Source organism: Grosmannia clavigera (assembly GCF_000143105.1).
Source record: "Grosmannia clavigera kw1407 unplaced genomic scaffold GCSC_140, whole genome shotgun sequence".
Taxonomy (NCBI): domain Eukaryota; kingdom Fungi; phylum Ascomycota; class Sordariomycetes; order Ophiostomatales; family Ophiostomataceae; genus Leptographium; species Leptographium clavigerum.
Genome location: NW_014040801.1, coordinates 2393020 through 2415220, shown reverse-complemented (window position 1 = coordinate 2415220; position 22201 = coordinate 2393020). Strand labels below are relative to the sequence as shown.

At 55.9% G+C, this 22201-nt stretch overlaps 9 protein-coding genes across 9 annotated transcripts; 5 read left to right on the top strand and 4 right to left on the bottom strand.

Moving 5' to 3' along the window:
* Positions 1-241: 241 nt before the first annotated feature.
* CMQ_480 (uracil-5-carboxylate decarboxylase) lies at positions 242-1384 on the top strand (the record flags this gene model as incomplete). Its single annotated transcript, XM_014317559.1, has 1 exon — positions 242-1384. One exon carries the CDS (start codon positions 242-244, stop codon positions 1382-1384), a length of 1143 nt encoding a protein of 380 aa, XP_014173034.1.
* A 1504-nt stretch (positions 1385-2888) lies between these two features.
* On the top strand, positions 2889-4860 carry CMQ_1111 (allantoin; the record flags this gene model as incomplete). Its single annotated transcript, XM_014318190.1, has 5 exons — positions 2889-3336; positions 3390-3404; positions 3470-3816; positions 3876-4162; positions 4230-4860. The coding sequence occupies 5 exons, from the start codon at positions 2889-2891 to the stop codon at positions 4858-4860; spliced, it is 1728 nt and encodes a 575-aa protein (XP_014173665.1).
* A 619-nt stretch (positions 4861-5479) lies between these two features.
* CMQ_1023 (syf2 splicing factor family protein) lies at positions 5480-6307 on the top strand (the record flags this gene model as incomplete). The annotated part of the gene is made up of 1 exon (XM_014318102.1): positions 5480-6307. The coding sequence occupies one exon, from the start codon at positions 5480-5482 to the stop codon at positions 6305-6307; it is 828 nt and encodes a 275-aa protein (XP_014173577.1).
* A 229-nt stretch (positions 6308-6536) lies between these two features.
* CMQ_1416 (NAD dependent epimerase dehydratase family protein) lies at positions 6537-7543 on the bottom strand (the record flags this gene model as incomplete). Its single annotated transcript, XM_014318495.1, has 2 exons — positions 6537-7320; positions 7428-7543. The coding sequence occupies 2 exons, from the start codon at positions 7541-7543 to the stop codon at positions 6537-6539; spliced, it is 900 nt and encodes a 299-aa protein (XP_014173970.1).
* A 414-nt stretch (positions 7544-7957) lies between these two features.
* CMQ_1522 (histone acetyltransferase subunit) lies at positions 7958-8844 on the top strand (the record flags this gene model as incomplete). Its single annotated transcript, XM_014318601.1, has 2 exons — positions 7958-8198; positions 8270-8844. The coding sequence occupies 2 exons, from the start codon at positions 7958-7960 to the stop codon at positions 8842-8844; spliced, it is 816 nt and encodes a 271-aa protein (XP_014174076.1).
* Positions 8845-9294: 450 nt separating this feature from the next.
* On the bottom strand, positions 9295-11592 carry CMQ_651 (uncharacterized protein; the record flags this gene model as incomplete). Its single annotated transcript, XM_014317730.1, has 1 exon — positions 9295-11592. One exon carries the CDS (start codon positions 11590-11592, stop codon positions 9295-9297), a length of 2298 nt encoding a protein of 765 aa, XP_014173205.1.
* A 1569-nt stretch (positions 11593-13161) lies between these two features.
* Positions 13162-17105, bottom strand: CMQ_1617 (cell wall biogenesis protein; the record flags this gene model as incomplete). The annotated part of the gene is made up of 3 exons (XM_014318696.1): positions 13162-13877; positions 13941-16964; positions 17054-17105. The coding sequence occupies 3 exons, from the start codon at positions 17103-17105 to the stop codon at positions 13162-13164; spliced, it is 3792 nt and encodes a 1263-aa protein (XP_014174171.1).
* Positions 17106-19349: 2244 nt separating this feature from the next.
* On the bottom strand, positions 19350-20522 carry CMQ_491 (60S ribosomal protein l5; the record flags this gene model as incomplete). Its single annotated transcript, XM_014317570.1, has 3 exons — positions 19350-20214; positions 20288-20325; positions 20520-20522. 3 exons carry the CDS (start codon positions 20520-20522, stop codon positions 19350-19352), a joined length of 906 nt encoding a protein of 301 aa, XP_014173045.1.
* A 416-nt stretch (positions 20523-20938) lies between these two features.
* Positions 20939-22090, top strand: CMQ_1438 (haloacid dehalogenase-like hydrolase; the record flags this gene model as incomplete). Its single annotated transcript, XM_014318517.1, has 3 exons — positions 20939-20989; positions 21050-21791; positions 21981-22090. The coding sequence occupies 3 exons, from the start codon at positions 20939-20941 to the stop codon at positions 22088-22090; spliced, it is 903 nt and encodes a 300-aa protein (XP_014173992.1).
* Positions 22091-22201: the final 111 nt, after the last annotated feature.

The following is a 22201-nucleotide window of genomic DNA, read 5'->3' as shown; positions in this document are numbered from 1 at the left end:
GTAAGATGCAGTGTTAGTGTTTGCTGCAGTTCAGCTCGCAGTGAGAAAAGAAGCTCTAGACAATCGCCGCAGACAAACCACCGAGGTCATTCTACTTGCACAATCAATCCGTCCCGGAACGTACGTGCAATCGTTCATTTTCTGCTTATACCGTCCTTCTGGAGCGACATAAGCTTCCACGACCACCCAAACACCGTTCCACTGCCAGTCGCAATCTGCATCTAGCAGCCATCCGGCAGCCATGGCGACAAGCAACAAGGTGGTTGACGTGCACACGCACATGTACCCGCCGGCCTACGTGCGGATCCTGGAGTCGCGCGACGAGATTCCGCTGATCCGGCGGTTTGCCGGGGCCAAGGACCCGCGCTACATCATCCTCCCATCCGAAGCCTCGGCCGACGAGATCAACGACACGGTGACGACCAAGGACACGGCCAACCTGCCGGGCCGGCCGGTCACGACGCACTACTCGTCAGTGGCCCAGAAGATCCACTTCATGGACACGCACAAGATCGACATCTCGGTCATCTCGCTGGCCAATCCGTGGCTCGACTTCGTGGCGGCCGACGAGGCCGCCGCGACGGCCCAGACGGTCAACGGCGACTTCTCGTCCATGTGCGCGGCACACCCGGGCCGGCTGTTCTTCTTCGCGACGCTGCCGCTGACGGCACCGCCGGCCGCGCTGCTGGAGGCCGTGGCCCATGTCAAGACGCTGCCGTATTGCCGGGGCGTGATCCTGGGCACGACGGGTCTGGGCAAGGGCCTCGACGACCCAGAGCTGCTGCCGGTGCTCACAGCCCTCGCAGCCAACGAGCTGCCCGTCTTTCTGCACCCACACTACGGTCTGCCCAGCGAGGTCTGGGGCCCGCGTGCGGCCGATGAGTACGGCCACGTGCTGCCGCTCGCCCTCGGCTTCCCCATGGAGACCACGATCGCGGTCGCGCGCATGTACCTTGCCGGTGTGTTTGATGCCGTGCCCGGCCTCCGCATGCTGCTCGCCCACAGCGGCGGCACCCTGCCCTTCCTCGCTGGTCGCATCGAGAGCTGCATCGTGCACGACGGCCACCTCGTGCGCGCTGGCAAGGTCGGCCCCCAGCGCCGCACCATCTGGCAGGTCCTCCGCGAGCAGATCTACCTCGATGCCGTCATCTACTCCGAGGTCGGCCTGCAAGCTGCCGTTGCTGCCAGCGGGGCAGATCGCCTCATGTTCGGTACCGACCATCCCTTCTTCCCTCCGCTCAACAGTGATGAGCAGGGCGTCTGGGAAAGCATGACCTGGAACCTCGAGGCTGCCAAGAAGGCCCTCGGTGACGGCAGCAAAGAGACCGCTGCCGTCATGGGCGGCAATGCAGTACGCATTCTGAAGCTCTATGGCGACAGCTGAGCTGAAAATATTGGGTAGAGAAATCAAAAGCGTTGTGCTTGTGTGTTGTGTGTGCACTTCGCGTCTCAACATTAAAGAATGGGCATACAATCAAGCGCGGGTCGTAAGGTCTGAACGTTGATACAATCCTTCATCCATCAGAGCTGATGTGCCCAAATGCAGCCTTTGACAAGGACAGTAATAATGACAACTTTGGGATGCGCTTGGGGGTTGTGGAGATCCTATGGCGAGAAAGAATTCTCGTACTCCGTACAGATTTCCAAGACGTGAGACGTGAGCAATTTATACCATATACGACAATAGTGGCGTGAAGCGAAGACCAATCCGCCATATCCTGACCGAGGTTCAGAAAGCCCGAGAGAACCATCTTCAGGCTGTGCTCGACCTGCTGGCCCTTCGAGCATCCCGAGTTTATCGATGGTGTCTAATTCCGTAAATATAATTATGAGCTTCTCTAGGAGGACAATGCCTACAGGACTGCTACACATCAGCTTCGCTTCGAGAAAAAGGCTTGACTCGTTTATTCAATATCCCAACACCATTCTTGCCGCGTTTCTGCTCGATGGTGCCATCATCGTCCTGTACCAAGTTTAACAGAACAGCGTGAGGCTGGGCTTGTTCGACTGCTAAGATAACAGCCCATAGCCAGCAGACACACAGTTAGCTTGACTGACTAGAAATATGCAGATATGCCGCCGTACTACTCCGTAGTTGCGTTTAGCGAAGATCTTGGCGGCTAGTCCGAATGAGGAATAGGGAATCTGTGTCGGAGATGCCCAATAAGAGACGTCGTCTTCCCCACTTTCGCCCAGAGGCACATATCCGGAGCCTGTCCGCGCAAGCAGAGATGAATCAGCAGACGGTCGCAGCAAATATAGCATCAAACACGATTTCCATAATTAGAATCCAAACTTCAATACTTCGTACAGCTTTGGCGATGTGCTTCACGACGTTATCTGGCGCTGTACGTCGTAGGGAAAAATGTGTCCCCCCCCCACATCTTATTCGCCTTCGCCGTCGGCCAGGGTTGAAATATAAGAACGTGTGCGCGAACCACAAAAAAAGTTTGAATGCCCACAACAGCTGTGATGGCGTACATGTCGCGTGTTTTTCCTGTAAAACTTCTTCATCCGTCGTCTGTTTTGCAAAGAATTTTCGTGCGGCCCTTTTGCTGTCTGCCTTCGCAATTCCTGATCCTACGATAGCTCCCTATCTATCTGGGCACAGTGGGAAGATAGTTGCAGGCATCATTCGAGCTGCCTTATCGGGCTTCGGCTTGATTACCAGGGACGCTAAAACGCTTGTGCCCAGACAGTGTGGCGCCGAAAGAGGAAGGCCAGATAGCGAGCATCATACAGAGGGGCGGCGTTGCAGTGTCCATAAATACTGCTCCCGTGTCAGGCACTGTAGCTCTCCCTGGGCCGATCAAGCAGTGGTGCCCATTCCCCTCTCCTTTTTTCGAGGCTTCCTGCAAGAGCTCCTTCGCGCGCGCACCCGAAGAGCAATGATGGCCCTCAGGCTCCATGAACGGTGGGCGGTCGTGCGACAGGCCTGCTCCAGCTGGAAGGCCTTCAAGGAGTTTGCCGAGGTCAAAACCACCGAGCTGGAAGAGCACAGCCATCCCGGACGCGACAGCCGCTGGTCCAACGAGGACCTGGACCCGACGCCGCCGTCAAAGCGCACCTGGACTTGGGTCAACTATGTCAACTTCTTCGTCGGCCTGTCCTTTGGCAACTGGACCCTCGGCAGCACCATGACCGGCATCGGGCTCAGCTGGTGGGAGGCCATCGTCATCATCTTTGCTTCGCAGCTCATCTCCAGTCTGGCCATGTTCTTCAACTCGCGATGTGCCAGCGCCTATCACATTGGGTACCCCGTGGTCGCTCGCAGCGTTTTTGGCATGTGGGGAGCCTTTTACGTGGTTGCTGCCCGGGCTATGCTGGCCATCCTTTGTAAGCCGCTTTCTGTCACTGCTCACAGCTCCGAGCTAACATCAGTCCTCTAGGGTATGGAATCCAATGTAAGTATTGCCTTGACGGCACCCGCATTCGCCACCTGCTGCATCCGTCTAACCTCTCAACATAGTGTACTCCGGAGCCAGCTTCTTGGCCATCATACTCCGGTGCATCTTCGGCGGCGGCTACACAGACATTCCGAACCATATCCCGGCCAGTATGGGCATCACCAGTGCCGGGATGCTATCATTCTTCCTCTTCTGGCTGATCCACCTGACCGTCACACCGTTCCGGCCATATCAACTCCGCGCCTTCTTCTGGATCAAGGTGGTTGTCATGATGCCGGCCGTCTTCGGCCTCTTCATCTTTTGCATGGCAAACACCAAAGGAAACTTGTCTTCCATCATTCCGGCCTCGTACAAGGGCAGCAGGGCCTGGTTCATCATCTATGCGATCAACGCGGGAATGGGCAACACGGTACGTTTAAGAGCTACACCGTGCTGAAACAATATAGGACTGATATGATTCCAAAACAGGCTACCCTGATCACGAACCAGCCTGATATTGCAAGATGGGCCAAGACAAAGACCTCGCCCATGTGGTCACAGCTAATTGTCCAACCATTGGCTGTCACTCTCTCAGCATCACTCGGAATCCTGTCCACGGCCGCCATCAACAACAGTTGGGGCCTCGAGCTCTGGAACCCGTGGGATCTTCTGTCAGCCATTCTCGACCGCTATTGGAAGTCGAGCACGCGTGCTGCCGTCTTCTTTTCGGCCGTCACCTGGTCTGTCAGTATTCTCGGCACTAACATCGCAGCAAAGTATATCATCCCCCGGCCTCATTACCTTTATAGTAGAAAATTGGCACACTAACTGTTCTCCTTTCAGCATGATCCCCTTTGGCTCCGACTGCACCATGCTTTTCCCGAAATACATGACCATCCCGAGAGGGCAACTGCTCGTCGAGTGTCTCGCATTCGCCATCTGCCCATGGAAGATTCTTGCCTCCGCCAGCGTCTTCACCACTTTCCTGTCCGGCTATGGGCTTTTTATGGCGAGTGTGGCAGCCATCATGGTCTGTGAATATTGGCTCCTGACAAACGGCAATGTATATGTTGGGAACCTGTATGATCCTGGCAAGAGCAACGTACACTACTACTACAACAAAGGCTGGAACATCCAAGCATACTTTGCTTATATTGTCGGAATCGCCCTCCCATTCACCGGGTTTGTGGGAACTCTGGGACCCAACGTTTCTACGACGGCCACACGCATGGGAGACTTGGGCTGGTGTCTTTCCTTTATTAGCAGCTTTATCGTTTACTATGTTCTCTGCCGGATCTGGCCAACCGAGAACCAAAAGCTCATCCGGCAGAGCGGCCTCAAGTGGGAGGAGCTTTCCAGTGATGAAATCATGGCCGTTGATGGAACTGCTATGGTCGAGGATGGCTTCGGCATTCATACCGAGAACGAGACGGTTATTTACGATACCATGGATACGAAAGGTGCACGCGGTTGAAGCAGAGCCCCTGTAATTAGGTTTAACATTATGATATATATATGTTGACGTATTATGACTGTGATTTTCTAGCATCGATACTGATGAAATGATGGTTCTGTAAATTCGCATCGAGCTAAAAGGTAGAAGCTAGAATCACTCACTATATACATCTCCGAGTTCAGGCACAGTCAAGTTATGTGACACAACTGCAAAGTGCCACTCGCGGAATATCAGAGTTATCCTTGTTCGGACTCAAAACTTACAAAATTTAAAGTAGTATTTACTATAGTATCAATAATTGTCAAGCACTTCGACTAACTAATTCACGGTTTACTAAAAACGAAACAAGATATGACTTGCATACGTACGGCTGAAAAACGCCAGTCTATTCATTTCTTGTATGATCTCTAATATTGTTCGATTATATTTTCTATAGTGAAAGTTATAAACAGCACTGCACAATGGCGACTGTCTATTTCTTGGACTTGACTTCTACATAGTCAGGGGACCGATGTTAGGTCACGTGACATATCACGTGTATATTAGCGCTGCTTGCGGCTGTTTCTTTGGACGCTAAGATCTGGTTGACGATTGCTGCAAAGCTACAGACCACAATTCTTTGTAACACGACTTAACCATGGCCAAGAAGGACAACACAGATATATCGGCTGAGAAGCCAGCGGACACACCGAAAGAACAGCAAAAAGAAGATACGAAGATGGAGCCGATCGATCGAATGGCGCGGTTCCGGGCGCTGCAGGCGCGGGCGAAGACATCGACGGAGCAGAATCTGAAGGCAGCAGCGGCGGAGACACAGAAGCTGACGGGCGACGCGTCGGAGCTGTCGTCGCTGCGGCGGAAGCGAACGGTGGCGACGCACAACATAATGAAGGCGGAGGTGGAGGATGCGGGCGGTGACTTTGAGCGCAAGCGGGCGTGGGATTGGACGGCCGAAGAGAGCGAGCGATGGGACAAGCGGGTGCGAAAGAAGGAGATACACCGCGACAACAACGCGTTTCAGGACTACCGGCAGGAGGCACACCGAGTGTACAAGCGGCAGCTGAAGCACAACCTGTCGGCGCCAGACCTGGAGCAGTACACGCGCGACAAGCTGTCGGCAGTTGAACGGGCGGCAGCGGCCGGCACGCTGGAGATTGTCGAGACGGCCGACGGCGAGCTGATCGCGGTGGACAAGGACGGCACATTTTTCTCGGCTGCCGAGTCGACGTCGTTTGCAGAAAACCGGCCGAGCCGTGAGGCTGTCGACCGACTGGTCAACGACCAGCGCAAGGCAGACGAGGCCGCCCAGCGAAAGAAGCGCGAGCGGTTGGCCAAGAACGGCGACGATGCGGATGTCACGTACATCAACGAGAAGAACAAGCACTTCAACCAGAAGCTGGCCCGGTTCTACAACAAGTACACGGCCGAGATCCGCGAGAGCTTCGAGCGGGGGACCATGATATGAGGGGGAGAGGTTGTACGAGGAGGAAAGCGTGTAAGAAGAGGTTGTCAGCATCAACAGCATAAAGCTGGAGGGAATGGCTTGTTATTTTATTATTTTATGGATTTTGTTTTACAGCTTAGAATGGGCGAAACGGCCACAAGCGATCCTGATTTATTTTCCGCATTTATTCCTGCTTCGTGCTTTTGAATGTGATGTACAGAGAACTAAAGAGCCCATTGAGTAATTAGATTCACAGCATGCTCTTGCGCCAGGCGCGTTCGGCCAGCTGGACGAGCTGGTCCACCTCGACCGGGCCGTGGATGGTGTCGTCGCTCAGGGCCTCGACGACAGCGTCGGCCACGTCGTCGGCCTTGAGCGGCTTGGTGACGGCTGAGCCGAAAACGCCGGAGAGGGCGCCACCGGCGGCACGGTTGAAGAGAGCGCCGGCGCCGACGAGAGCGGCGAGTGGCACCGTCAGCGGACGCGCGGCTGCGTCGTAGAGAAAGGGAGCGCGTATAAAGACGGGACGGTGAAGGGGCGAGGGAAAGGACGAGGCCTCGGGGTTGGCGGCGGCAGTGAGCAGCCGCTCAGCCTCGCGCTTGGAGCCAATGTAGCGGGCTGGCAGAACTGGAGCGCCTGCAGCAGCCGAGACGTAGGCAAAGGCATCCACGCCGGCCTCAGCAGCCGCTCGGGCGACCAAAAGGGCGCTGTCGCGGTTCATGGTCTCGTAGGTCATCTGTGAGGAGGAGGACGAGGACGAAGACGAATCCGGCTGGGGCTTGTCTTGTCTACCCTGGCTTCCGGCCAGCATCTTGCGGACGCCCTCCAGAGGCGAGTCCTTGCCTGAAAGCACGCCCTTGTAGTCGGCCTCGAGCAGAATGCCCAGACTGTGGACGGCGTAGTTGGCGCCACGGAACAGAGGCGCATACGTCTCCGGCCGGAAGATGTCGGCACGCTCCCACGACACCTGGCGTGCCCATGACGGCGGGGCTGGTGAACCCGTCACGGCCTTCCATTGTGGCTCTCCAGAACGGCTGGCAGACAGGAGGAAAAGCAGACAGTGTCAGCCTGCGAGTGAACGACCGGAGACCAGAGACCAGAGACCCGGAATAGAGAACTCGGAGACTACGTAACCACCCACCTGATCGACGTCACATCCCAGCCCCGAAGCACGCCGGCCTTGCAGATTCGCGAGCCCAGAAAGCCATTGCCTCCACAGACAACGAGCTTCTTGGCTGTTGCTGCTGATGATGCCATTGTGTTTCTCTCGGGGCGCAAACCGTTGTCCTTTGATGAGCGGGAGGGCGAGAAGGACACAGGAACAGTGCAGAGGACGGTCTATGTGGCCGTGCACGTGAGTTGTGAGTGCATTGGTGCTCGTGTATTAGCTGCTGATAGAAAAAGACGATCGAATCATTTATGTCATGTAGCTGAGCTCTGTCAAAGCTCCAGGTGGGGTCGATGCAGTGGTGCACGGACCACATCACGTTGTGGCAAGCAGGGAAAGAGCGTCTTGAAAGGCGGAAAAACTGTATTTCCACTTCACTACCTGCAACTCTGCATTACAGTTCTCTTCAAGCTTTCAAGCAGGAGTGTCACCCAACATCGAAAGACGAAACACGTCTTTTTTCCACCATCATCCCGAGGACACCTAAAGCGACCTCCACGGACATGGCCCCACCGAGCGGCGTCGGCAAGCGCGTCAAGGGCTGCCAGATATACCGGCCGTTCATCTACGGGACCACAGCGCGACCGTTTGATGCCAAGACGAACCCGAAGCCACCTGGCGTTCCGGACGACCACACGCACTCATGGCAGGTTTTTGTGCGGGGCGTAGACGACACGGACATATCGTACTGGCTACGGCGCGTGCAGTTCAAGCTGCACGAGTCGATTCCAAATCCCGTGCGAAGTGCGTTGCCGCTTTGCCTTTTCCTGTTGCTTGTGTTGTTGTGTTAATTTTGCGGTTCTGACTGGTGGCAGTGATCGACGGGGTGCCAGGCAAGCCGTTTATGGTGCAGGAGACGGGCTGGGGCGAGTTTGAGATCACGCTCAAGCTGTACTACGTATCGGAGAGCGGCGAGAAGCCGCAGACGCTGTACCACCACCTACGGCTGCACCCATACGGCCGTACGGACGAGGAGCGCGAGGCGATGCGCGAAAAGGGCGAGATTCCCGCGTGGACGTACGAAGAGCAGCTGTTCAACGAGCCGTACGACGCCTTTTACGAGATCCTGACGTCGGGGGCGCTGGCCGTGCCCAAGGGAGGAGCCGGACACGGGCCTGCCGGCGGAGCGGCTGGCTCGTCGACGCCGCTGACGCCCATCAGCAAGCGTAGCGACGGCGGTGTGCTGTCGCGCAGCGCCATGGTGCCGTTGACGTCGCGCGAGGGGCAGCCGTACAGCCGCGAGACGGAGCAGCTGGAGATTCAAAAGCTCAAGGACGCACAGGTGGCCGTCCAGGGCATGACAGAGAAGCTGCTCGCCGAGCTGCGGGCCAAGGAGGAGCGGCTGGCCAAGCTGAAAAAGGACGCCACCGATGCTATCGCAGCAGGCTGACAGGCGGCTGGAGAAGCAGGATGGACGAGAAGACTGACACAGAACGAGGCAGCCGGCAAATGTAGCCGAGAACGTCTGCGCGCACCTGCACACCTGCACCAGCTACAACACCACGGGAAGGCTCAGCGTGACAACACAGCCGTCATCTTTCCGATGCATTGTCACGGCAACAAGCAGAGGATCGAACCAGTATAATCTGAGCCCAGACAGGCATCGACCGAGATTAAGTCCATGTAAGATACACAAAAGATATGAAAAGCAAACAACATGGGTATATGGCCCGACATTTTCCCGCGGGTTCCTTTCAAGCGCCCAAATGCAATTGTCGTGTGTCTCGATTACGTTGCGTGCAGCCCTGCTGCAGAAAAAAGAGCAAAAAAGACAAGAAAAGATTACAAGAAATAAAGACAGGAGGGCAAAAAGACAATAACAATAAAGCATTCAACACTTTCAAGCATAACTCTGCGACAGGTCCAGCGGGAGCACCGGACGGCTGGTGAAAGTACAGTGACTGAATGCGCTGTTGACGTTGTTATGATGGTCGTGGTGGGATGCAGACACAGGTCCCCAGGCAAGTGGGCGCAGCCAAATTGGCAGAGGCCCGGCGCTGCTGTCACTGCTATCTCGATTGTCACTAGTGACCATAGTTTCGGCGACCTCGTCAGACAGCGGGTGGCATCTGGCACTAATGACGGCACTGCAGGAGCCGCCAAGAAGGAACAGCGGATTGACGACGGGGTGCTCATCGCTGTCAGAAGCTATGGTGACGGTCAAGGCCGGCGGCGAGCGGCGAGCACCGAGGCCGAGCACGAGGATAGCTAGGGTCAGAAGGAGTGCGAGGAAGACGACGAGGCTGAGAGAGCTGAAGCCGAGAAGAGAGAGAGACAACGATGACGAGACGACGACAACGACACTGGAGCCGAGGACAAAGTGCAGAGCAGCAGAGAGCAGCAGCAGCAAAGAGGCCCAAGGCAGTGGTAATGTCAGGTAAAGGGAAGAAGTCTGGAAGCCTCGCGGGCGAACAGAGACGCGGAGCGGTCGACTCGGACGGCCGCGGCCAGGCGACGCGACAGCAGCGAAGAGAGAAAATTCATGGGCCAAAAAGTAGACGGACAGGTGGCCGTGGACAAGGAGATAGAGGAGGGCGAGGCCGAGATGGGGCAAGCCGGCAATGAGGGAGAAGGAAGAAGGGGAGGAGGAGGACGAAAAGACGATGCGAGTGATGTGGCCAAAAGCACCGAGGTCAGTGTTTCGACCAATAATGGCGACGGCAAGAGCAGCTGCAGCGAGGCCGACGAGGATGCACCAGACGAGAGAAGTGACGAGCCAACGTGACAGCGACAGGGCGCGAAACCAGCGAGGACTTGTCATGGAAGGCGATGTGGACTGAGCAGCTTGTGTCTGCCACCGGCCCTGCAGGACGTCGGCCATGGACAGCATGCAGGTCTGGGCCGTGGTTGGATCAGGGTCGCGAAGAAACGAGGCCACGGCATCGCCGAGAGTGACGAGGGGAAGGTGGCGAAAATGAAGGCCGTGGTGACGGATGCGGTTGTGGAAAAGGATGCCGATGAGGCAGATGCCGATGAGGCCGTGAAGGCCGGCGACAGCAGCAAGGACGGTGGTGTTGATAAAGGAGATGGACGACGACGAGGCCGAGACGGAGACGATTGATCCCTGCAGGACTGCGAGCATCAGCGCAGCCGCCATGACGACAATCGAGACGATGGCCCTATTGCGGCCGCGACCGGTCAGCAGATGATGTGCCGTGTTTCGCAGCGATGGCACGCCGACGTCCAGCCACCGGCGCTGTGCGTGTGCCCCGTCGACTTCGGCGCGCGTCGGACTGCTGCCGATGGCCTGCCAGACGAACTGCGCGCTGCCCAGGCTAGCTGTCGTGGCCATCGCCGTCAACGCCCGCAGAAGCAATCGTGGAGCCGTGGTTGGGCACGTGACCCGACCAGTTTTCCGCAGCAGCACGACGCCCACAATGGCCGCTCCCGAGAGCAGGAACGACAGCAATGCGAGCACGGCGAGGCTGCAGTCGACAGACGTCGTGGCGGCTCTGAAAAATACGCCGAGGTTCTTGTTTATCGTCCAGCTGGCACTCTGGCTTTGGCTCCGGTTTCTCTTCCTCCAATACTGTCCCTTTTCGGTGCCCTCCAGCATCAGCCGGTCTGATCGGCCGGCTGATGAGGCCATCGTGCTCTGTCGGTCGAGGTTGGCCCCGAGTTCTCTGTCGTCATCGTCGTCTGCCAGCCGGCCTGCCTGTCGTCTCTCGGCCTGGCGTTGGGCCACCGATTCGGGTGTCTCGCCGCGCAGATAGTTGACGACGTAGTCGGGTACCAGCGACCGGTCAAAGCTGCTGCCGCTGCCGCTGCCGCTGATGCTGATGCCGACGCTGATACTTTCGCTATACGCTCCCCGGAGATGGCCTAGGCGGCCGAGAGGCTGCCACGTCGTCGGCCGGATTGCAGCAGGCGGATGTGCTGCTACTGCTCTCTCTGCTGCCTCATGATCGTCTTCCTCGGCCAGCGTCAGGATTGAGTCCATCGTGCCGATGCTCTGGAACGGCCAGTGAACCGTCTGTCTGCTTCGGGTGCTTCTGCTTCGTTTTCTGACGGCCGGAGGTGTCGGGCTGCTGCGCTCAACGCGTTCACTCGCCTTCCTGGGCGAATTGAAGTGCTGGAAGGGCCAGTCGCCATGGCCCCGTGGCGACAGGTCCATCGTCTTTACTGATGTCACGGACATGGTTGTCTCTTGAGCGTCGATACGCTCAGCGCTCTGTTTGTGGGCTTGACTTCGTCTATCGGACACCAGTCACTACGATATTTCCAGGTGGCAGATCCCAGTTTACATACGGCGTACGTCGAATCTCCTGTACGGGCAGTCGCAGAAACGCCGTCCGATCAGAAACGGCAGGGGGAAAATTGAATCCACCTCGAGGACGGCATTGTCAGCCAATCTCCACTCGGTGGGACGGGCCAGGAAAGAGAAAGAAAAAGCCCGACTGGCTGTCTTGTGCTTTGGCGTTGCCTCTGCCCTGTTTGAAAGCGCGCTCCTGAGATCCATCGTCACATCAGCCCGGCCCCTGGTTCCCAGTATTAAGGGGCTGTTTGGCCCTACGGAGTATGCGCAAAAAGCGCATAACAGGGGTCTGTTTGAGGTTGTGGGAAAAGGAGCTACGCCGTAGCAATCTGCTCGGCGGACCAACCACTGGCGTTCCCGCACCTGCTTCAGCGCGCATCCGATGCACAGCCTTGTTTGGGCCTCATCCTTGACCCGAAGCTGTACGGGAAGACCGAGATGGCATTGCAGATGCACAAGATGGGAAGTGCATTTGGGCAATGAAGCAAGCAGAAGGAAAGAAAAGAGGAAGCAAAAAAGGGAACGAGGGGCGAGAACGAAAGAGAGAGAGACATATTAACGGTACTCCGAAAGAGTTCACGTCAGGCGATGCAGTCGTGACAAATGCCCTGTATTTTGAAACAGTGGCGCTCTCTTGGCCCTCAACTGCCTGCCTGTCAGATTGGTAGGAGCTGACGGCTACATAGTATCCCATAATAAAGGGAGAGAGGTGTCCACCGACCCATTATCAGATGGACGAGGGGTTATCAGCCGGTTCAGATTGACAGTGGGAATCTGGAATGGCCGAGAGCAGGTGGTCTGGCTGCTGGAACACGCCAAAGAGGATCCTTCATGCACACACTCCCGTCTAAGCGGCACGGATGGCTTTGCTCCAGACAATGTGCAGCATCGGCGTCTTGCCAAGTCCGGATCACCAGCCAGCTCTCCTCGCACAACTTCTTGTGCTACCCCTCCCCAGAGTTTGGCTATCAAGATGCATCCTGACGTTGTCCTGCTTCTTTGCGTCCTGTGGAGAGCGCGGACCAACCGGAAGGTGCTTGCGAAACTAGCCTCTGTCGGTCTCTCCCTCCACTTGCACAGCCGACAGTCAGTCGACTCCTTCCCGAAGGTGCCGGCTTTTGTCTGGTAGCACTTCGTACATACGTTAGAGAATAAAATAAAGGCGCGCCCACGCTCTTGAATTGCTCTTCGGCCGCTCATGTTATTCAACCTTTGCCGGCTGGCATATGCTACTTGATACAGTTCTCCCAGGAATAAGAAGACGAAATAAACAAGATACAAAAACACACCTCAAGCTGCAAAAGTAGCAAACTATGCCCCCAATGATCAGGCTTGTACCTTGAACAGGCAACGGCCTAACCATACATCCGCTAAAAGACATCCACAGAAGCGATCCGCTCTCTTTAAATAAACAGCCAACAAGAAAACAAGACCGACAAGGTATCAGTTCCTTTAAAATGTCAACGCGTCGTCGTCGTCGTCGTCGTCGTCGTCTTCAATCGCCTCCTCGTCCAAGCTTGCATCTGCTAGCTTCATGCTTGCGTTTCGGCCGTCATCCAGCTCGATCTTCAAGTTTGCCCGCGCCTTCTGTTGAGACTCGACAAACCGCTCCCAGTGCTCCGGGTCCTGCGCCTTGATGATCTCGAGAATCTCCGGCCGGTCTTCGTTGAACACCCGCACGATGCCCTTCTCTGCCACCTTCTGGTTCAGGTCCGCATCATTGACCTCGTGGATCAATTCGTCCAACATCTGGCAGAGCGCCGGATCGGGCCCGATATCCTCCCTGCCAGATAGCAAGCTGTAGTGCTTGAACCAGCCGCTCCGGAACCGGTGCCCTGCCCGCAACGCACGACCTTCTTCGTTCGTGAGGCCCTTTGACGACAGCGAGACTGTCGACCCGGAACGTGCCAGTCCTGATGGCCGAATATCCGTCTCGTTCTCGTTCTCCATCTCGCCCTCATTATCGCCGTCTGCAATCATCAACCCCGAAATATCCGGCTCGCCCCCGTTGGAGGAATGAAGCGACGGTGTATGCTGTCGATTGGACTCTACCCGAATCGGAAGAGACAACGACATGCTGCCGTCGATTGATACCCGTGTCTCCGGGAACTCGTTCTCGAACCGCTTGATGATACCGTCCAGCGTTTGGTCCAGGAAAAGTAGACGTTCTGTAGACATACCAGTCGTCAGCGTGTGTGAGCATAGGGAGACGGGAGAAAGGCCAATCTTACGGTATGTTGTGGTGTGCTCGCCAGACACCACCTTCGCTTCCCGCAGTGCAGGTTGCAGCCGCAATCGGATCTTGCGCGCGCTGAGAAGCAAGTGTTTCGACATGTCCTTCGCCTTACTCGTCCCGGGCACCTTCACTGCCGTCGCCGAAGTGGCCGATCCGTCATCCTCTAGAGCGAGCTCGTCCGACGGTCTCTCCGACTCTGTACCGCGGTTCTTCAGGCAGCACTCCAACGCTTGGGCAACACCCGTGCCACCAAGAACATAGTCGTCATCAGGTGCCACCCCGTTGTCGTCGACCTCATCCAGTAATGACGCGTCGAAGCCAACGAGATGCTGGATGACTTTGGGATATTCGATCTCGCGTCTCGGCGTAGGCGTCTTGGAATCTTCGCTGTCCCCACTGGACTCAGTTCTGGGAAGAGCCAACGCATCACCGTCAATGGTTTCGGCATTGCGAGACGTGACACGGTCCACGTTGCGCAGGCAGTACGCGAGCACTTGCTTTGCCATACCGCGGACAATCTCCGTCGACTCGAGAGTGGGGGTTTCAATGTCCACCGCGATAATGCTTGGCGATATTCGCGTGGCTGCGAGCAGCGACGCATACAGAGCGCACGCCTGCTCTTGACTCTCCTCTGTCCGGGCATCGGCCAACTTGGAAAGCTGCGCATTGTGCAGGATATTGATGTGAGCTAGCTCCTTTATTTCTGGAATGATCTCAGCGATGGCAATGGCCTGTTCGGCATTCATGTCCACGTTTGCCAGGTGCACCCGCTTCAACGAATCCATCTGCGGCAGGAAACGCCGGAGCAGAGCTGTCGCACTTGGATTGCAATCAAAGAGATCATGGTTGTGCGACAGATCGAGGAAGCGGAAGTTGTGCAGCTTGGTCAGCTGCGGGAGCAGCTTGCACAGCGAATTGGGCTTCAGGTTGCAGTCTGCGATGCTCAGTGCCCAGAGTGCCTCGGTCGCACCAATGGCATCGGCGACAGTGTCGAGCCGATCACGCAGGTCATTGCCACCCAGATCCAGGCTCTCGCACTTGCCGCTAGCGATATATCGAGCCACATGTGCAAGGCTGGCGTCGTCAAGGTCGTTGTTCGCTATGCCCAGTCGTTTGGTTCCACATTTGACTATGCCATCAATCAGTATGCCCACCGTTTCTGCCTTAATGCCAGTGTCGCCAAAGTTCAACAGCTCTAGAGTCGGGCCGCCCAGACGCTCCCCGATAGCCTTGGCCAAAAGCTGGGCTACAGATTGAGAGTGTCTTGCCGTCTGTCTCGCTGTGCTCGACGAACTCGACGAGCCCGACTTCGTCGCCTCCAAGGGCGCCAGTTGTGCCTGTGAACTGCTTTGTGGCGGCTGTGGAATGGCAATTTTTGACAGATCCAGAGCTTTCAGCGACCGGCACATGTAAACAAACAGAGCCAGATGCTTCCAACCCTCAGCGCCTATTTGGTTGTTCTTGAGCACGAGCCGCTCCACAAATCCGCCTTGATGAGTCGTGCCGCTGAAGCTGAGTGCCGGCGCAGGTATCTTTTCCTCGCTATCGCAAGGGTTGGGGTCCTGACGCAGGTGATGGTGATGGTGGTGATGGTGGTGGTGATGCACTCTTCTGGGGCTTTTGGCCGCCAAGAGGCTAGCCAAGACCGCGCGAAGACCCTCGTCGGTAAGGCCACAATTGTCGAGGACAAGCTCCCGAATAGGAACGATGGCGAAGAAATCGCTCAGCGTCGTGAGATCAGCCAATTGCATCCAATACCCGGTCAGATCCAGCTTCGCAACCACACCGACATCGCTGGAATATGCATTCGGCTCTGAAAGCTTGTCTACGATATTCTTCAAGATGGGCGTCTCGCGAAGTTGACAGCAGCGGCGATATATTCGCACAGGGTTCACTGTGGGCATGAGCTGCCTGCGAGGTGTTGTCGGTGGAGCTGCCGCACCAACCTCCGAGTCGTCGCTGTCGTAGTACAGCTCCATTGGTATGGTCCCATTTGCCTCGGCCAGCCTCCGCTTCTTCTCTTTGCGGGCCTTTCTCTCCTCTTCGCTCTTCTTCTTCTTCTCTTTCTTCCGTGTGCTATCTCCTGCTGCCTTGCCATCTAAGGTTGCAGATGGAGATGTTCCCAGCGCGTCCTCCTGTGTCTGGGTTGTCGTCAGGACTGTCTCTGGGATGGTTGGGATGGCAGCTGGGATCGGGACCGTGGCTGTTAAGACTGGAGAAGCTGGAGGTAGAGGTAGAGGTGGTGCAACGGCAGATGGAGGTGTGGCTGTCTGAGCGAAGCTAGGCTGGCTTTCGTTTGACACGTCAGGGGGAAGAGATAGTTTCGCACTCTTCAGCGCATCGCCCTCGCCCTTTTCGGCATCTTTTCGCTTTTGCTCGGAGTCTGGTGCTGCCTTCTTGACAACGGGCGCTTGGTCGGCATACTTGGGCATTGGGGCGATCTCGACATCAACACAAAAAGCAACACGACGCAGCTTTGCCGCTTTTAGCTCCGGCAGTGCACAGCGCTGCCGGTGTTGGTCTACATTCAGCACCCGCCTCTCCACCAGGCCGTGATTTCCCTTTGTCATCGGACTTAAATTTCCAGATGACGTGGAAAGTCGGCGCAAGACCTGGAAAAAGCCAGCCTGTGGTGACGACTTGGGTGGCGCTGGGATGTAAGGGCCATCGCCGTCGTATTTGGCTGCATGCTGGAGGACAGCGTTTTTGGAAGGGTTGGCTCGTGGGATTGGAGGCTCGGCTTGTTTTGGTTTGCTTGCCGTGTTGGTCGTTGGAGGGGGCGAGGAGCTCGGGCTGGACGAAAACTTGGACGAAATGTTGGAGAACCACGAGGACCGCCGTTGCAGTTTCGTGGTGCCGCCATGCTGAGGACGACACTCTGTTATGGGGCTTGGGTTGTCAAGGGAGGTCGAGATTGGAGACGCCGCCCTCGGGCTGGCTGGAGATGAGTCAAAGGGGGTGGGTAGTGCTTGCGTTTGTATTGTATTTCGTCTGCGTGGCATCTGCTTTGCTCCTTTTTCTGTTCGAAGACGGGCACATTAGCCATGCTTCTTGACCGTTTGCGGGCCGGGAAGAGCGGGCCAAGAAAAGTGATCTTGTATATCTTACCTTTTGATCCGTGCGACATCCAGCTGACATCAATTCCATGAATGTGCTCCATAGCTGCTTGTGGTCCCAAACTTGTTGCGTTTCGTTATTGCAATGCGATGAAGTGGCGAAGAGGTCCAAGATAAGCAGAGTCAGGCTATTCAAGCCGAATTAGCCGTCGGCAAAACCACATAAAGAAAAATTAGTGTAGCGGAATCTTGTTGGTGGTGTTTATCGAATCGCTGAGAAAAGTTCACGCGGTAGCAGCAGCAGATAAATGAGAAGAAACGGTGGGAACAAAATGCGATGAGAACGGCCCCGATATAATGGCGATGGCCCAATCTGACGGTGCAAGACTTTCAGCTCGATCCAGCTGCTAGCCCAGAGCGTATGCGATAGCCGTGTTATGCGAAGAAACAGCTCACTGCAGACTGTGGGGACCGGTGGTGCGATTTGAATGGCTGACGATCAAAGGGCTATGACATACTCCGTAGGGCGTTATATTGCGAGATGCAGTCCGTGGGCAAGGAGGTGTGAACAAAGAGCAATCTGGACGACTTTTGTTGGAAATACGGTTCTCCGTATTTACTGTAAGCAGATGCAACCTCTTCAGTAAGCAACGCAGCAGAGAGCGAGCGTGAGGGGGCCTGGGGAGATTGGGGCGCGTGGGCCTAATTGTAGGAAGGGGGCGATGGCAGGCCTATAAAGAGCCACCAGAACAACCTTCCAGATCACGCAAACTTTCTACTGCATAGGGCCGAAAAGGCAACCAGGGCTCCTGTTCTGGCGGGTTCCTTCCATTTTTCGAGGCGAGTCGGCCTCCTTCCATTTTCACGCACTACATCGTACTTGGGGACGAGCAAGACGGCCCTACCCATTTTCAATTTTCCATCCCCGCCGTCAGGTCAGACAAAATCTCCCATATGAATATACATAGTAGGGAAATCAGGAAGAAAAGCGGATTATCCGTCAGGACAGCCAGAAGACACATGCAGTCATTCACGGACTCGTACGAGCCCCTCTCACGTGTGCACATGTCGCAGTGCATGAAGAGGGGTCTGGAAAGCGGACGATAGCGATGATGGCATTTGTTACGATCTCTGAATATTCTCCACAGCCGCATCTCCATAACGCCCAGCCGATGCGGCGCTTGGATAGCGCGGTCTCGTTGTCGCTGGCCGGGCGTCTCTCTTCAGCAGGCATCTCTGCTGCTTTTTCCGCCCTACTTCTCGCTGTGGTCTGGTTGGATTGGGTTTCGATGCTGAGAGGGCAAGCAATGCGGCCGTCAGATCATCATCCGTTGAGATGCACCACGAGATCAGCCCGATGAGAGAAATAATGCTACGTCGCAGCTCCGCCTCCTCCGCCTCGTCGTCATTTCGGGGTACTCCAGCATCTCTGACGGCATACTGCAGCCGTGCAATTTTCGCTGCTCCAGGTACTGCTGGGTCTATATTTGACAACAGTTCCCCTTATTAACACGTACTCGTATGCCGTAAGCTCGCAGGTCCGGAGTTCCGAACTGCTTCGCGTTCTTCTTCGCGTAATTGGACCTGATGATACGAGTACGGAGTACTCCGTACGACGTAAATGCACAAGTGATTGCCACAGAGCATTTCCCCCGGGGCGTCGGACTGTTGACGAGGGCATCATGGGTATTTCGATAGTGTGAGTGCGGGGGTCCGCTTGCCTGCGACATGGTCTGTGCTGAATTTAGCCCGGGCTTCCATAGACAGCCCACCAGTTACAATTTTTCTATACCTCAGGGTCTGATTGCAGTGACAGCAGGCCTGGAATGTCGTAAGTTTTTGGCATTTGGTGTGCATTTGGTGTGCATTTCCTTGTTTTGCAGCCCGAAAAAAGAACTGCTGCAGCCACGTGCCGCATCACGGCGACTGACGCCTGCATCTGGATCTCGAGCCTGAAACTGCACTCGCGAGCCTAAGACCGAGCTCATGAGATCAGTCATTCAGTCAAACACGATCGGTCCACGAAGAATGCGCGCGGCTCTAGGAAGATCCCGTCCCGTTGTGAGGAGACGTTAATAATACACCCACGCCGGAGATTGGCTTTAAGCGGGCAATTTGACTCCTCATCTGTCAACAGATGCTGGGCTAAATCCACCTCCTTCATTTCCATCTTGTCCGACGATGTTCCACTTTCGCGTAGTCAGCGCTTACAGAGCAATCGTGGGATAATTTTAGGATTTTTTTATTTTGTCCTCGCAACCTTTTAAACCACCAGGCCAATCTACCTGGGCCGGAAAATAGCAAGACAGCAAGACGTCCTTTTAAAATTTGCAGAAAACACCACCAGATTACACGACCAGCTCGGCAATCTTGGCCTGGACCCGCGCCTTCTTCTCCTCGTAGGTCAGCTTCTTCGTCTTGTACTTGAGCGACTCCTTCTTCCACTCCTCCTTGGTCTTCTTCGGTGCATCGCTGCTGTACTTGACAAAGGGGTCCTTGCGGATGGCCTCGTGTGCCTTGGTGTAGACCTCCTCCAGCTCCTCGGCAGTGACGTCGTCCTCGGTGTACTGCTCGAACTGGCCCTTGTAGCGCTCCTCGTCCTCGTCCTCGAGCAGCTCCATGTACTCGCCGACGTGGCCGCCGTAGATGTACTTCTTCAGGGTCTCAGCGTCCAGCTCCTTGGCCTCAACATCGAAGCCGGGGAAGCGGTTCTCGGAGTGGGGAACCAAGATACCACCGTCAGAGGCACCCTTCAGGGCACCAAAGACACGGGCACCGGTGGAGGTACGGTTCAGGCCGACATCGAGGAAGGCCTTGAACGGACGGCGCTCCTCGCCATCCTCGCCCTCAGCGGCCTCGGTCAGAGTGTACTCGCCATCAGGCTCCTCGACACCCTTGAAGGTCTCGTCGAGGCCGAGCTTCTTAAGCACACGGCGGGCGATCAGCAGACCGGTGGCATAGGCAGCAGCCCAGTTGGTCAGGCCGTGCTCAATGCCGTAAGCGCGCAGCTCGTGGGAGTAGGCCGCGGCGAAGACCTTGTCGCCGGTGATCTCGGACGTCACGATCTGGAGGATGATGTCGCGGTTGGTGAACCGGACGACCAGGCGGTACTTGGGCGCATTGTACTTGTTCTTGGCCTGGTTGATGAGGCGCTTACGGGCGTAGTAGTCGGTCTTGCCCTGCTGGCGACGCTTGTACTTCGTCTGGAAGCGGCTGTGAAGAAAATCATTAGCAATGGCCGAGGGGAGGACAACGACATAGCAGCGGATGTCTCTGTCCAACTCACCTGTAGTACGCGCTGTTCTTGACGAGCTTGTGGAAAGGCTACGAAGCAAAAACCCACGAGTCAGCAATTATCGCTTCAGAGATTGGCCCTCCTTTTTCCTTCCGAAGCATCTTGCATTGACTCTCATTCTCCCCTCGTATATCGGCTCTTGCACATTCTTGTTTCTCCTCGTTTGGGAGCCCTCAGGACAGCTACAGCCAGTGTAGCGCCGTTGGTTTGTCTTTCAACTTACCATCTTGACGGCTTGCTCGGGTGATGGACTGCAAGGTTGTTGATGTCGGTGGTTGGTTGACGAGATCAAGTGAAAAAAAGATGCCAGACGGGTGGCCGATAAAAACCATTAGTGCCCACCTCGCGCACAAATTTGCGATCCACCCCACGTCGAACCCTAAAATTTTGCAGAATGGTCGGGGACGAGGCAAAGGCCGTGGCGTTGTGGCGCAGCTCACACGTGTGCTAGGTCACGTGATTAGTTCAGTCACTCCGTACTAGCCACCGCGACGTGAACGCGTGCCGAGGTCTTATAGGAGTGAGAGGGGTTGGTAAGCTTGGAAATGGAATGCAACAGCTAGCATGAAATTCCTATATCGTTGTATCTTATATTACTATAGTCAACAGTTATTAGGAGATGCAGAGGTCTGAGCTTTCAAAATGGCGGATAAACAGCCGAAAGTGATACTCTTTGACATTGGTGGCGTCTGTGTAGGTGGCAAAACTCGTGTTCTAAAGGGAAAGGTACACTAAACGAGGTATCTTCTGCAGGTATCGTCCCCGTTCCAAGCCATCCTCGACTATGAGCTCGGCCTGGGCATTCCGCCCGGCTGGGTAAACTATTCCATATCCAGAACGGCGCCAAACGGCTTCTGGCATCGTCTGGAGCGTGGAAGCATCCCGATGGACGACCGCTTTTTCACCGGCTTCACCAAAGACCTGCGTGACCCGGACCGATGGGAGGCGTTCTACAAGGCTGCACAGGAGCGCAGCCGGGGCACGATCAACGAGCTGCCAGAGCAGGTGCCACCCGTGCCGGAAGTGGCTGGCGAGCGCCTGTTTGGCGAGATGATGGCCTCGGCCGACGTCCCAGACCCGTGGATATTTCCGGCCATCAAGGCGCTCAAGGCGAGCGGCCGCTACATCCTGGCAGCTCTAAGCAACACAGTGATATTTCCGCCGGGCCACAGCCTCCACTGTGAGGACTTCTTCGCGCACCCGCTGCGCGCAGTCTTTGACGTATTCGTGTCCTCGGCTCATGTTGGGCTGCGCAAGCCTGAGCCGAAAATGTATCGGCTGGCCCTGCGCGAAGTGGACCGGTATGCGCGCGCGAATGCCGAATCGCCTTCGGGAAAGGCCAACGGGTGGAAGGACGGCGTTGCAGCGGAGGACGTTGTCTTTCTCGACGACATTGGGGAGAATCTCAGGGCGGCCAAGCAGCATGGGTTCCGCACCATAAAGGTGCATCTAGGTCGTGCCTATGAGGCAGTGGATGCACTCGAAGACATCACAGGTCTGAAGCTTGCAGGCCATCACCCCCGGCCACTCCGACAGACTGGGCACGCCAATGCGAAATTATAGTGTATTTCATTAGTAGATATGTTTTTTATAAGCAAGACAGCATTAGATGTTCACAAATGACAGCCGAAGGCCTGTCCAGGCAAACCAGATCAAACAAATAGTTAGCTATTCCTCCCCGTAGGCAGCGTAGACGAAACGGTATCCTCGACAACGCGGCCATCCGCATCGGTCAGCATGGAGACAAAGCGCCAGATTCAGCATCTCGATAATGGTGCCGATGCCGACGACTAGCCATACATGGGCTACGATGCCTTTGGCCTGCTAAGTCGTGGGCGTCATGTCGTCGAGACAGTAGGTATGCTGACTTAAAAATATGTTGTACAATGTACAGATCACCATTTT